We start from the raw sequence: 12,892 nt of genomic DNA, 5'->3' as shown, positions 1-12,892 counted from the left end.
CCTTGGTGTTTTTAACTGAACATATTGAGCGGATCCAAAGCTAGTGGGGAGATTATCAATACCATCTTTGATCTTGCTCCGTGTTTGTGTTTCATCCATTAAACAACCATGTCATACTGTCTCTCCTGAGGGTAGGGAAGGACATATCCAGGAACAAACACATTAGAACAGATTTAACACTCTGTTTAATATGTATTCACCAATTCAATTCACGTTTACTTACTTTTCATGTTTTTTTTTTGTGCTCATTGGTTGATTTACTAACATTTTTTTTTTTTTTACTGAGGCAATTAACATTAAGAGGTTACTCAGAGGTCTAAATAGCAGTTCTCCAATTTCACGGCTGCTGCAACCTTGTAACCGCTAGACCCACCATGCTGACTTATTTCTCACGTCCGTGAGCGCCATGCTTTAAGGAAAGCTGCCACAACGTAAAGTGTGGGTGGCCTGCAGTGGCAGCCATAAAAAAGTATGTGTGTGTTAGGGAGGGGAGCCGGCAAGAAAGGCGAGAGAGAGAGAGAGAGAGAGAGAGAGAGAGAGAGAGAGAGAGAGAGAGAGAGAGTTAAGGATGAGGAATGGTTGTACATATCTGCAAGTGCATGCAAGTCTTAGGGTTGCAGGGGAGCGATGCAGTCGGACACAGGGAGGCAAGGAGAGGGAAATGAGATGAACGAAATAGGATTTTTTTTAGTGTCGTGTCTGTGGTCAGAGTAAATCTCCTTACTCAGGGGTTTTGTGTGCGAGGGGGGCTTTAACATCCCCACTCTCCTTGATGAGACATCTTTCTTGTTTGTTCAAACCATTCATTACGCGGTGGCTGCTGGACGAGCTATGCCGCTGGCTGGTGTATTTATCACCGAGCTAAAGCGCGCTCTGGCTGACAGTAGGCGATTGATGACCCGGTCTAAGCTTGAGAGGCTGAGGAAGCCTTAATACAATGTAAATGACCCACTCCCATTTCCAATTTAGGCTGCTCCTCTTCCTACACCTCCATGCCACATCATCTTCAACTATGTCTCAATTTGTGTATATGTTTATGAATTGTGCGTGCATGACAAAAGAGTGGGAGGGAGTGTGTGTCCTGTTATATTTGCGAGCATGTTTTGTTCGTGACCGAGGTCATAGCTAATGTGAAAACGTCTAGGAAGCCCAGGAGTGTACGGGGGAGGGAAAGAGATGCTGTACTCTTATTACATGTTGTTGTCGGATGTAGATATGTATATCTGTTGCATTCTGCTGAGCACACACACACACACCACACACACACACACACACACACACACACACACACACACACGGTAACAAATAGACATTGCTCTGTCTTCCCTAGCCAAGGAAATGTCAGCACCTGGCAATCAAAAAATGTATTCCTATGCAAGCATTATCATCTTTCCTTTGTTAATAATTTTAGCATATTAAAAGCGACTACGTACACAAGTACAAATCAGAGTAATCCCTCTCTCCAGCCGGGATTCATTATTTGTCCAATCTCAGCCTTGTTTGTTATTAATTGAGCACATTCCTCAAACCATTTTTTTTCATCCCTCCTTTAATTAAAACAGACCACATTGAGACAGGCAGTGCTACCTGAAAGGAGGAATCGTCCTCTCTGCTGATATGAAACCTCACTTACATCAATTATTTCAGCAGTAAATGAGAAAATTGTTCTTGAGCAACTGTTATCATTTCAAGTTCAAATTGAATTCAATTAACACGAGCCAGGCAGGCATTACCAGCTTCAGGAAATTTGCTTTCTCAATAAATGTGGAGCTTAAAACAAAAATGGTATGAAGCTAAAGGGGTTTTTCCCCTGGACGGGAAGAATGTGGGTTAATGAAGCGGATTTAAGTGTCAGTTTTTAAAAGGAATTTTTGTGTGTTGTGATTTGCAGGTGTCATGTCTATGAATGAATATTTGTTTGTGTGCATATGTGTTTGAACATGCCTGTGCACGTGTGAATGTGTAACTCTGTGCATGCACGCTCTCTGCCTATAGTGGCTGAAATGAAACACATAGTGTCCCATTTGTTTCGTTTGCGTGCGCCCCGACTCCTAATCTGGCCCTTAAAGACATCTGTCACCGGCGATCACTGTTGTTTTGTCATGCTTCATAGCAAGCCCAGGGGGAGCAAGGCAGCCCAAGGTCTGCCATTTATATCAGCCCATGTTCTCTAGATTGGACCTGACACAAATAGTATCATTGCAGCCCCGGTCGCGGAATTACATTTTCAGGTAAAAATCTTGGCGAGGAGATTTCACAGCATTCTATTCTTTTAGCATTAGTCTGGATTCAGCTGCTCTCTATGAAAAAGCCACCACCAGGATACATGTCAGACATTCAAAGAAAGAGAAATGTACTGCAAATCTGCACCCACTCATACTGTTGCTTGGTATTATAAAAGGATTCTCAGACACCACAGTATCTGCGTGAGGCCTACTTGAAAGTCTTGTCTGTCAGCATGTATTTCTGTTTCCTGTATGTGGTGTTTATGTTCGGTTTGTACACTATATGTTGTTTGCGTGTGGGCGGAGTGGGGATAGGGAAGGGGGTTATCACAGTTGACAGTTTTGACAAACTTGTTCGGCAAGCTCTGGCAGGTTTAACACTCAATTGTGTTTGTGTGTGTGTGTGTGTGTGTGTGTGTGTGTGTGTGTGTGTGTGTGTGTGTGTGTGTGTGTGTGTGTGTGTGTTGGTGTGTGGGTGGACACGTGTAAGCCATGAATGTCTATACAGTTCAAGGGAGGAGTAGGGTTTGGTTGGAGGTCATGAAAAGGTGCAGCCTTGGGTTACACAATACAACAAACACGGGAACATATTGAATACATACAGTAATAAGCAGCAGCCAGGAACTTGACTAGGAGCATGCGATCCCTTTCAGTGCTTGCCTTTATGAGTGCTTACATACGTGAATATTTATGTTAATCTGTATGTCAAGGTGGCTCATTTGTGTGTGTTTCTCTCTGTTTGCTCCTGCAGCACCCATACCCTTCCGAAGAGCAGAAGAAGCAGCTAGCCCAAGACACAGGCCTCACCATCTTACAAGTAAACAACTGGTGAGTCAAGATTTTTTCTCTCGCCCTATCTCCACCACCAGCATCACTCTGCCTTTCATTTTCAAAAGCTTTCACCTCCCTCTCCCCGCCAAGTGTGAAAACCGTTTATGTACAGCCCACCCCATCCCATATAGACACACACGGATGTGCACACATTGATATACACACAGACAACCTTTGTAACATTATTACATGTAAGCTACCAGGATGTACCGGTGTTATCGGCAAAGTGTTCTGCGGCTAAGTCCGTGGTCTTTGTGGTTTGATGCACATGTATTCAGTGGGATATATTTAAGGGAGAAAGGCAGAGATCATAAGCTACTCTTACAGCCCCCAACACCTACCCCACCCCTTCATCCAAAAAAACCATACCTAGCACCGCCACTGATGCCCCCACAAAAGGCAAAACTGCCTTCCACCCCCTCCTCATTTTACACAAGCTATATGGTGGATTAAGGTTTTTGGTGGCCTGGCCAGCACGGCCTTTGTAGATGGCTTAGCACATAACTGGGGGTGGTGGATTAAATAAAATGATCACAGAAGCAAAGAAATGATACAGGAATTACTTATCAAAATACTAGCCCAGGTTTTATCTGCAGCTTAATTTTGTTCAGTACATTCTCAGGGTGATGTTCAGATTAATTGAACTGACAGCTTCCTTTCAAATTTCCGGCAAGGTATTTGCACGGATTTCAGGTCTTACACAAACTTAATTATATGGAACCCCATTTTATCATTCTAATTCCATGTAGCGGGGGTTCTATTTACAAATGACAAGTCTGTGCCTTTTATTCACAGCTTTCCTTAATATATTTATCAAAGCGGGTTCATTTACAAAGTGCTCTATCTGTTGGGTACAGGCAGGCCGACATTAACGAAGCTTTTAGGTTTATCAGACTCGCAGCCTGACAAGCCACCCGAGGGTCAATTGATTTTTTGGTTCTGTGATACATTTTTTTTCTCATTTTTCCTGGATCACAATGAGAAACATGCCTAGAGAATTAGCCTGGTTTGTCGGCCTTATCTATCAGCCCCCTCCCTGGTCCTCCCCCCCTCCATCCTGACATACTCTCTCTCATTCTGTCTGTCTCTCTCTCTCTCCCTCACCCTTTTCTTTATTCCCTTCTAGCCAAGGGAAGTCAAGCTACTTAAATTGGCCACAGGAACCGCTGTTATCAGACTTTAATGCACCCTACAGTGTGGATAGCATTTCAATTACACCAGTAACCAAAGATTAGCCCCTGCTTGCCTGTTTCATGCCTCGTGCCACCGTTTCGGGACGCCACGCACCTTACCTACAGGAGCAGAAAATTGAGTTGCCTTGCCTGTGTCATGGTGATTAATGCAGAAATAGTGTGCAAACCTGCAAGGAGAGAGAGAGCGAGAGAAATAGACAGAGACAGAGATAGATATAGGAAGAGTCCCTGCCTTCTCAGAGGCCATGAAATCCAAGCCTGGCACTGAAATGTCTCAGATCCATTTATAAAGAGGTCTGAAAGAATCTCATGCTGGGTAACATCCTCCTAAACCCTGTTTCCATACGCACTTACACATACACATACACATACACATACACATACACATACACATACACATACACATACACATACATATACACATAGGTGGTCATGGAGCTGTGTATTAATGTCACACCAGCCATGTTAACAAAAACAGGAATCAATTTTCACAAATAAAGCCATTACAGAGGCTTAGACTCTGCCGGTCTATCTTCGGGTACATTCTGGGTGTTGTCAACTCGCCTGCAGATGCTGCCACATTATTGGATCTTTTACATTGAGGGAAAGATGAGACAGTGAGAGGATGCTGAAGTTTTCTTTCCCCTCGATGTGCTTAACCAGGCAGGGCAGGGAGTTACAGTTAAATATCGCTTTGTTTGGGTTGTGCCCTTGCTTTTTCCTCTTTGGTTTCTGGTTCCAGTGGCTGCTAAGATGGTCCACCCAGGATATGACAGAACTCTGCCATATGAAATTCCTGTTTATTAAAAAAAAAAAAAAAAAAAAAGCTCTTCAAATTCCTGGCTGGCCTCTTGCATTGTTCTGTAGTTCCCTTTGATGCATGGCCGCTGCCACGTTGCTGGCCAAAGAGAGAGGGAGAGGGAGATAGAGACAGAGGGAGGGAGAGACAGAAGCAGAGGATGAGTGGGGGGAAAGGGAGGGGATTGCCGCCGTCTTCGGTTTCCAGAGCTCTCCCTCGGGGAAAGGATGTGCTGAATCAGGGCTTTGTCCGCCGGCACAATCGCAAGCCCAGCGAGGGCACAAGGGTGCTCTGTGTGACAGTCAATAGACAGTGCACCTCGCTTTCTCCCCACTTGCCCCATCAAACCTCCCTGAATCATACCCTCCGACTGACACCTCCCTGTACGTTTACCTGCAGCTCACCTGTACACACACAAAACACAACAAATAGTAGACCACTCCCAGCTGGTTTAACACCTTTTGTCTCTGTAACACAGAAGATACACAACCTGGTTCTTTATCATCAGCTGGCAGCCTCACCTGTTTGTAGCCCACACCTCATTAGCTGTCTGATGTTAATAAGGAACAAAGGAAGAGGTTAAAGTCCATAATCTCAGTGCGCTGGTGTTGAGCAGTCCATAGTATAGTCTGTGCGTGTGTGTGTATGTGTGTGTGTGTGTGTGTGTGTGTGTGTGTGTGTGTGTGTGTGTGTGTGTGTGTGTGTGCGTGCATGTACACATTATTACTAATGGGACTCACTGTGTATGTTCAGAGATATGTGTGTACAGTTTGTCAGGACACCATTAGTTGACCATTAGGTAGTGTGTTTGCTCTGGCCACTTTTGAGACAACTGGCGTCATGCTAACAGAATCGGGGAGTGGTCTGACATGTAATTGCATTTGTTTAAGATTGTGGGAAAAGGTGAGGGCCATGTCACACATGGCTTTCTGGGATAGCGAAGTAGGTGAAATGGCAGACTATAAGCGGAAGAAGCGTTCACAGTTTACAGTATCTAGCAGTATATATGCCTGCCTCAGCAGCTCTTGGTGCCCTGCTATCAGTCTGGGCTAAATGGGGCCTGACCGAATCCTTTCATGTCTCAGCGTCAGACCCAGCGCGATGTGCCCTCGCTCACTGCCATAAACACGCACACCAACTATCCTGCCGTTATTTACCGCTGCAGCAATGCACACACACACACACACACACACACACACACACACACACACACACGCACACACACATGCACACACACATGCACACACACAGGGTTATTAAAGGGGCCTGAGAGATGACGCCGATGACAGATGACTGAGAGAAACTGCATCTAAAAAAAGGAAGGAAATCGTCCCCTCATTATTCCCTCATCTCACAGACAGCCAGTTGGTCATTTCCACGGTAGAGAGAGAGAGAGAGAGAGGAGAGAGAGCAAGAGCGAGAGGAGAGAGAGGCAGAGCAAGTCAGCGAGCGAATATGTCAGTTCTTGGCATCTATGATGACTGACTGCTGTGCCACTGGAGCACTAATAACAATAAAGAGGGCACTAAGCCACACTCTATTTTTACTTCTCTGTCTCCTCTCTACAGCCCAGGGGGGAATACATGCATAGACACACACACACACACACACACACACACACACACACACACACACACACACACACACACACACACACACACACACACACACACACAGGAGAGAGGCTCTAATTAGCGGCAGAAAGGAATACAATGAGTGAGTTATTAAGACACAGGGGCGGATCGCAGCCAACCTTTGCCCCCTGTCGGAGCACAGGTCACATGATAAGGGAAGGATATCCGCCAGACGACGGCGCCATGCCGCCTGTGCCCACTGATGAGATGAAATAAGCTAAATCTCTTCGGTCATTCAGGGCAGAGTCTGGTGCACTGATGGTTTTTTGTTTTTAGTCTTTCTTGAGAATCCCTACTCATCAGGAGGACAAACACCACATTCATCATATCACCTATTTAGATATTTAATCCCATTGTTTTGAGACTGAGCAACTGTAGAGTAAACTATAAAAATACACTACCAAAATTGCATTTTAAACAGGTCTGGTCAATGGCCGTAGAAGACAGGTGTGCATGTGGGATAGATAAAATAGGAGCCAAAAAGAGAGGTGGAAAGGTCATTACACTCATACACCTATCTATGTACATATAATCCAGATTGCATCCTGCTGTAGCACAGCATGCAGGTAAACTGAGTTTAGCTGTGACTGCTCTGTAGCTCTCTTCATGGCACGATCCTCATTCCAATTCAGATCCTCAGTTTTCCCCTCTCTCTCCCTTTCATGTATCCCTGCAGACTTCTCAAAGGTATAATCACCCCACACATGTACATAGAAGCCATACTGCAGGTTCACATGCAAAGTGCTATTAACAAGCACATTTGTTTGTAGTGTCTGAGAACAAGAAAGTGAAAAAACAAAGCCAAATTTGTAACTGTACTTAGCAAAGCATTTTCCATTCCCCATTCCACAGTCCAATGAGACACTTAGAAACACTGGCTTTTATGATTTTTTATGATCCTTTGGTTTGGCGGGCGAGTCCATTATGAAATGCAAAATAATAACTAATATTTTCCAAATGTAAAATGAAGCTATGAAACTGGCCCAGCCGCCTCTTTTTTTCCACATTCTTTTTAAGTCTTATGAATCTCACACAGAGGCTTTTGAGGTCCCTTTTCCCCTCTCATCACTGCCTATTCCTTACTTTTTTGTCTCCTCGTTTCTTCCACATTGGTGGGCTAGTTCACTGAAGTTGCTGGTTATCTATCTAACTTTGACCCAGATGGAAATGTCAGGCCTTTTTTTGGCTGCAACCAGGGACTCCTGACTGCAGTGGCCATCTTATGCCCCTGGCTTTCTAAATATACAGTTGGAGTGTGGAGAGGATGTGGCTGTGTGTGTGTTTATGTGTGTGTATCACTCTGGTGTGTCTGTGTGCGCGACCGTGTGTATATGTGAGAGGGAGAGAGAGACTATCGGGGCGCTGCCAACGCAGGCATCATGATCCCTCTCATTTAGGGACCGCTAATTGGCAGTTAATTAGCAGAATTGACTCTGTTGTCAGATCCCAAGTGCCAGCCCCCCTACCAACACCCCCTACCCACAAGTTCATTTGATCCGGCTGCTTTCTTGATGCTGTAATAATAATCCCACTTTATCTGTTTCGGAGAGAGAAACATATTTTGCTTTATTGGCAGAGTAAAATAGAGCAGACGCCCTGTTGGGGTAGATTTCATTTTGGTTTTCATTTTGTTCCGGAGTTGTTACTGATCCAAATATCTGTTTACGGTGCAATCTAGACACATGCCATACTTACAGGATAAGCCACGGTAGTCTTGAACAGCTGATGCTAATGTGCGCTACGGAGTTTATGTGTGCATTTGCAGTACAGTATATGCGCTGCGTGTGAATACACGAGCACATGCCGCTGTTGAAACGCTGAATGTGATTAACAGGGCCCACTCCCAATTTGTCAGGCACCCGGGGCACATTGGGTCATACAGCATGGCATGGACACCCACCGTGGCCATGGAGCAGCCCAGTGCCCACCTCTTTGTGAGTATAGAGTAATGAAAAGCAGGTGGTGCTTTAAAAAAAAAAATGGCAATGTCAGGCTATCATGTACAAAAATGAACGCTTTTTTTTTACTTGTTTTCCCATTACAAGCCCAAGACTCTCCAAGGCTGTGGAATTCTCCCAGCAAAGACGGCATACAAGAAGAACGAAGCCAGACGAGGCAAGATAGAGAGCTGAAAGAGGCATTACAGAGAAAGCATTAGAGGGAAAGAGAGAGAGAGACTGAGAGAGAGAGAGAGAGAGAGAGAGAGAGAGAGAGAGAGAGAGAGAGAGATGGGAGGAGGGAGGTCTTTGTACTTCTCTGCTCCTTTTGGCTCTTTTATTCCTCAACGGCTTGGTTTTATTGGTGGGTCGTTTAATAACAAGGGCTCTGCGTTCGAAATGAAGTTGAGCTGCGTTTGCGTGGGCGAGCCCCCTTTTCTTATTTTAAGATGGTAATTTCTGTACTAGGGGTGAGAACTGGAGAGAGATAGAGAGAGAATACACCAGAGAGAGAGAGAGGGAAGAGAGAGCAAGAGGGTGAGGCTGTGGGAGAGGGAGAATTCAAGGAGAATACACAGGAAGAAAGTAGGTTAATTTATTTCATTTGCGAGAAGAGAAAGACCTTAAAAAGAAAAAAAAGGTTGGTGATAGTGAGAAAGAAAGTGTAGGATGCTGCTTTCCTGAACAAGCAGCTTAATGCACACGGGCAGCCACAGTAAGCCTGCCAGAATCTCCCTGTGCCTGAGGCCATCTGTGAGCAGAATAGCAATTTTATTACTTTGTCATTAAACCAATTTCACAGCAGTATTGTTTGTTAATGAGCAGTCGCAAACGAGCGAAGATGTCACGTACTAGAATAGCAGCAAGATTTGTGACCCCAGTTCTCCTCTGTCTCATTCTGCCAACCTGTACCTCATTCTTATTCTTCTCCTCTTTCCGCCGGCGTCTTCTTTCTTAACATCCATACTGTCATCCTTACTCTCCCTGCCATCCTCCCATCTCGCTCATCCCTCCCTTCCTCCCCCTGTTATAGGGGTCCCTGGCCCATAAAAGGGGAAACTGCTGAAAGATAAAATGCAAAGTCTATACAGTCAAGTCTCTGTTTATGAGCTTCCATTTGCCTTTAGAGCTCATTGGGACGAATGGTTTCTCCATGGGCTTTCAGGGCGTGCAGCTGGAAAGCCTGGGATATTGGCCTGTTATTTAGCTCTAAAGCCTGACATGGGTGCCAGCGGCAAATGCCAACAGAGGGACTAGGCGTGTGAATAGGTGCATAAGTCCTTTGGATTGTACGCTAGATGATGTCATGCGTTTTTTTGTGATTTTTCAAAGTTGTTTAGCGTACCAGGCTTGATCACTGCTTTTTTCTTTTTTTTTTGTAATGGTTTTGATTAGTGTTGTAGTGGTGCATTTTTAAGAAAAAGTCTAACTTCGGGTCAGTCCGCTAGTTGTTTGGATGGTCTGTTTTCACAAAGAAATATGTGTCTTTCAGTTGCTATGTGTGTCTTTATGGCTACTCACTCTGTTTATGTTTTTACTCTGGAGGTCAGTTGGAACGGATTCTTGGTCTTTTTGTGGCTTATGACTGAGAGAGAGGCATTGTCACTAACAGGGGGGAGAGAGAGAGAGATTTAAACTGAGGCCCCAGAGGATCAGACAACCTGAGTAGATTTGGAATAATTAGTTTTATCTGCTGAGGGAGATAGCCAGAGGAGCTGCGTGTTATCCACAGGGTGCTGCTATGTGTTTCTATGTGATGTGTTCGGTGTGCTGAACATTCTCTATGTGTTTGGGTGCATGGTGTGTGTGTTTGGAAGGAGGGGTGAGGGTGCGGGGGACTAAAAAGGATAAAGGTGACCAGGTGTAACAGAATGGCCTTGAGGCTGTGTGTGTGTGTGTGTGTGTGTGTGTGTGTGTGTGTGTGTGTGTGTGTGTGTGTGTGTGTGTGTGTGTGTGTGTGTGTGTGTGTGTGTGTGTGTGTGTGTGTGTGTGTGTGTGTGTGTGTGTGTGCGCGCGTGTGTGTGTGTGTGTGTGTTGGAGCCAATGAGGACAGGAGCTCCTTCTTTGACTGAGCTCTTTAAACTCTATGAACCTCTAGAAGGTATTTTCTCTCTGTCCAGGCATGCTTGTTCTCTCACTCTTTCTCTTTCTCTCTTTCCCCTTACCTCCGTCTTTCACTCTTTGCATTCCCTCTATCCCTGTGTGTTGATATACAGTAACAGCAGGTAAATAAGCGTCTATCTTTGCATGGTGTCACATTTTAAATAGCCTCCACTGACCTCCCTCCCCCTCCTTTAAGACACAATGAGAGTGAGTGTTTTTGGATATTAGAGAATAAGAGAGTTGTAATGACATCCTTAACAATGCTCCAGTGTATTATTCTTACCTGTTGTCGTTGTTGCATTTCCTGACGCTGTGATTCATGGCCCAGTGTGCTATGTGGCTTTGAGGTGCAGGCCAATAAGCACATCATGGAAGACCCTATAAATCAATATAGCCCTTTGTTTGTTTAAGCCATGCATTGCCCCAGTTCAGGCCTGTTATGGATGAGATATCAGTGGAGTCAGTGCCAAACAGAGAAGGGGAGGGAAAGGCAAGGAGGGAGGCATCCACAGGGCCTCTCAAAAAAAAAACCCAGCCCAATCTTAATTAGACCGTGGCCCAAAATCTTGGAGATATCAAACCCTGTAATTAGCAATTTGGTAGAGGTGAGAAATAAACGGTGCATCTTGCCGGCACGTTTTCTCCACGCACTCACAAACACACAAATGCTTTGATGAAGTTATCAGAGGTAGCTGGAGGAATTAGTCACCATAAGCCAACACTATTACATGCATAACAAGATGCAGATATACAGGGGAAGAGCTGGATAAAGGAAACAGGAAGAACAATGAGGAGTACATTACCCTAATCTAGGGTTTCTCACTACCCATCCTTATGAATATTTATTCCTCCCATTATCGGCAATGATGTTTCAATTGGGAGATTCCATGGGCATGTGCAGCAAGGAGGGAGGGCGGAGGGCGTCTGCCTGTAGCCCCCCCAAGACATATCTGCTTTATCATCTCCTTGTTAAACTGAGAGTTATTTTTCTTTTTTTTCTTTTTCTCACAGGTTCGAGGCGAAGAAATAGCAAGTCTCCTAAATTATCCACCTGCCATTTGTTAGAAAGTTCATTTTTTATGAAATAATAGCATACATCAATGTGAAACTCATCTCTGGTTTCGGCATATTTTAATCTTAACCTTAAAAGTAAAACATTTTTTAGAATGGGGTCATCTGCATGAGGAAGAATCACTCAGTCCACAGGCTTATATTCAAGGACCATATCCTGCAGTGTTAGATGAATTGAATGTGACTTTTGTGAGATTGTTGTATTTATTTCAGGCTGTCACATATGAAGGAAGGCAGTCAAAGCTGCACACAGTCAGTGGTAGAGCTGATCTGAGAGGCAGAGGGCTTGCTTCAGGCCACCAGACACATCAGGGTCCCTGTGGTCCGCTCCACAGTGTCAGTGCTGCTTTTGCCAGCAGTCCCTTCCACAAACAACAGCTATTTATATCACTTGACTGCTACTGGGCTTTTTAGCCCTAAACTCTGCTTCATGCCTGGATATGTGGGTTTTTGTGCCTGCGTTCACGCTAATGTGTGTCAAAGTGATTATATGCAATTGAAACTGAAGATTAATTAATTATTCAATAGGAAAGTAGGAGGCGAGCTGACAACATTTGACCGATGACTCTTGTGGTCACTAATATGTACAAACACATTTGCTCAGACACATCATGGAAACAGTCACTCTTGTGACGGAGACACAATGATGAGAAGATGACATCCCAGACAGACACACACACTCACACACACACACACACTGAATTCTTTACTTCTATAGTAGTCTGGCTCTTAAAGACTCCAACTGCAACATCACCTAAACCCAGGCATTACATATCTCAACAGTCTATCCACTAGGTTTAGGTTTCGCTTTTTTAATTGCTCAAACTGCAGTGAATGTTTGCTGCCCTAAATTCATGGTTAATAGTACAGCTGTGTGAGGAGAAAAAAAGTGATTGGCAAGAGGAGAGAGAGCTTGTGCATGTGTATATATGTTTTGGGGGGGGTAAAATGGGGGCACCCTCCCATTGGCACTATTTTCTGACTTCTGCTAATGCATTTGAGATTCAGGAGCAGAAGTTCATGTCTGCAAGTGTGTGTGTCTGTGTACATGCATGCTCACAAGTGTATCCAAGCATGATTGTGTGTTACGTAAGGACGT

At 44.6% G+C, this 12,892-nt stretch overlaps 1 protein-coding gene across 5 annotated transcripts in view; it reads left to right on the top strand.

Moving 5' to 3' along the window:
• The window catches only part of meis2a (Meis homeobox 2a), a 79,742-nt gene that overhangs the window by 51,610 nt on the left and 15,240 nt on the right, over positions 1-12,892 (top strand). For all 5 annotated transcript variants that reach the window (XM_083925009.1, XM_083925010.1, XM_083925008.1 and 2 more), the window contains exon 9: positions 2,977-3,053. In XM_083925009.1, the coding sequence (XP_083781135.1) occupies positions 2,977-3,053 (77 nt within the window). The remainder of the gene's footprint in view (positions 1-2,976; positions 3,054-12,892) is intronic.

This window comes from Echiichthys vipera (assembly GCF_963691815.1).
Source record: "Echiichthys vipera genome assembly, chromosome: 12".
NCBI classification, from domain to species: Eukaryota; Metazoa; Chordata; class Actinopteri; order Perciformes; family Trachinidae; genus Echiichthys; species Echiichthys vipera.
This window is presented reverse-complemented; position numbering and strand designations above follow the sequence as displayed.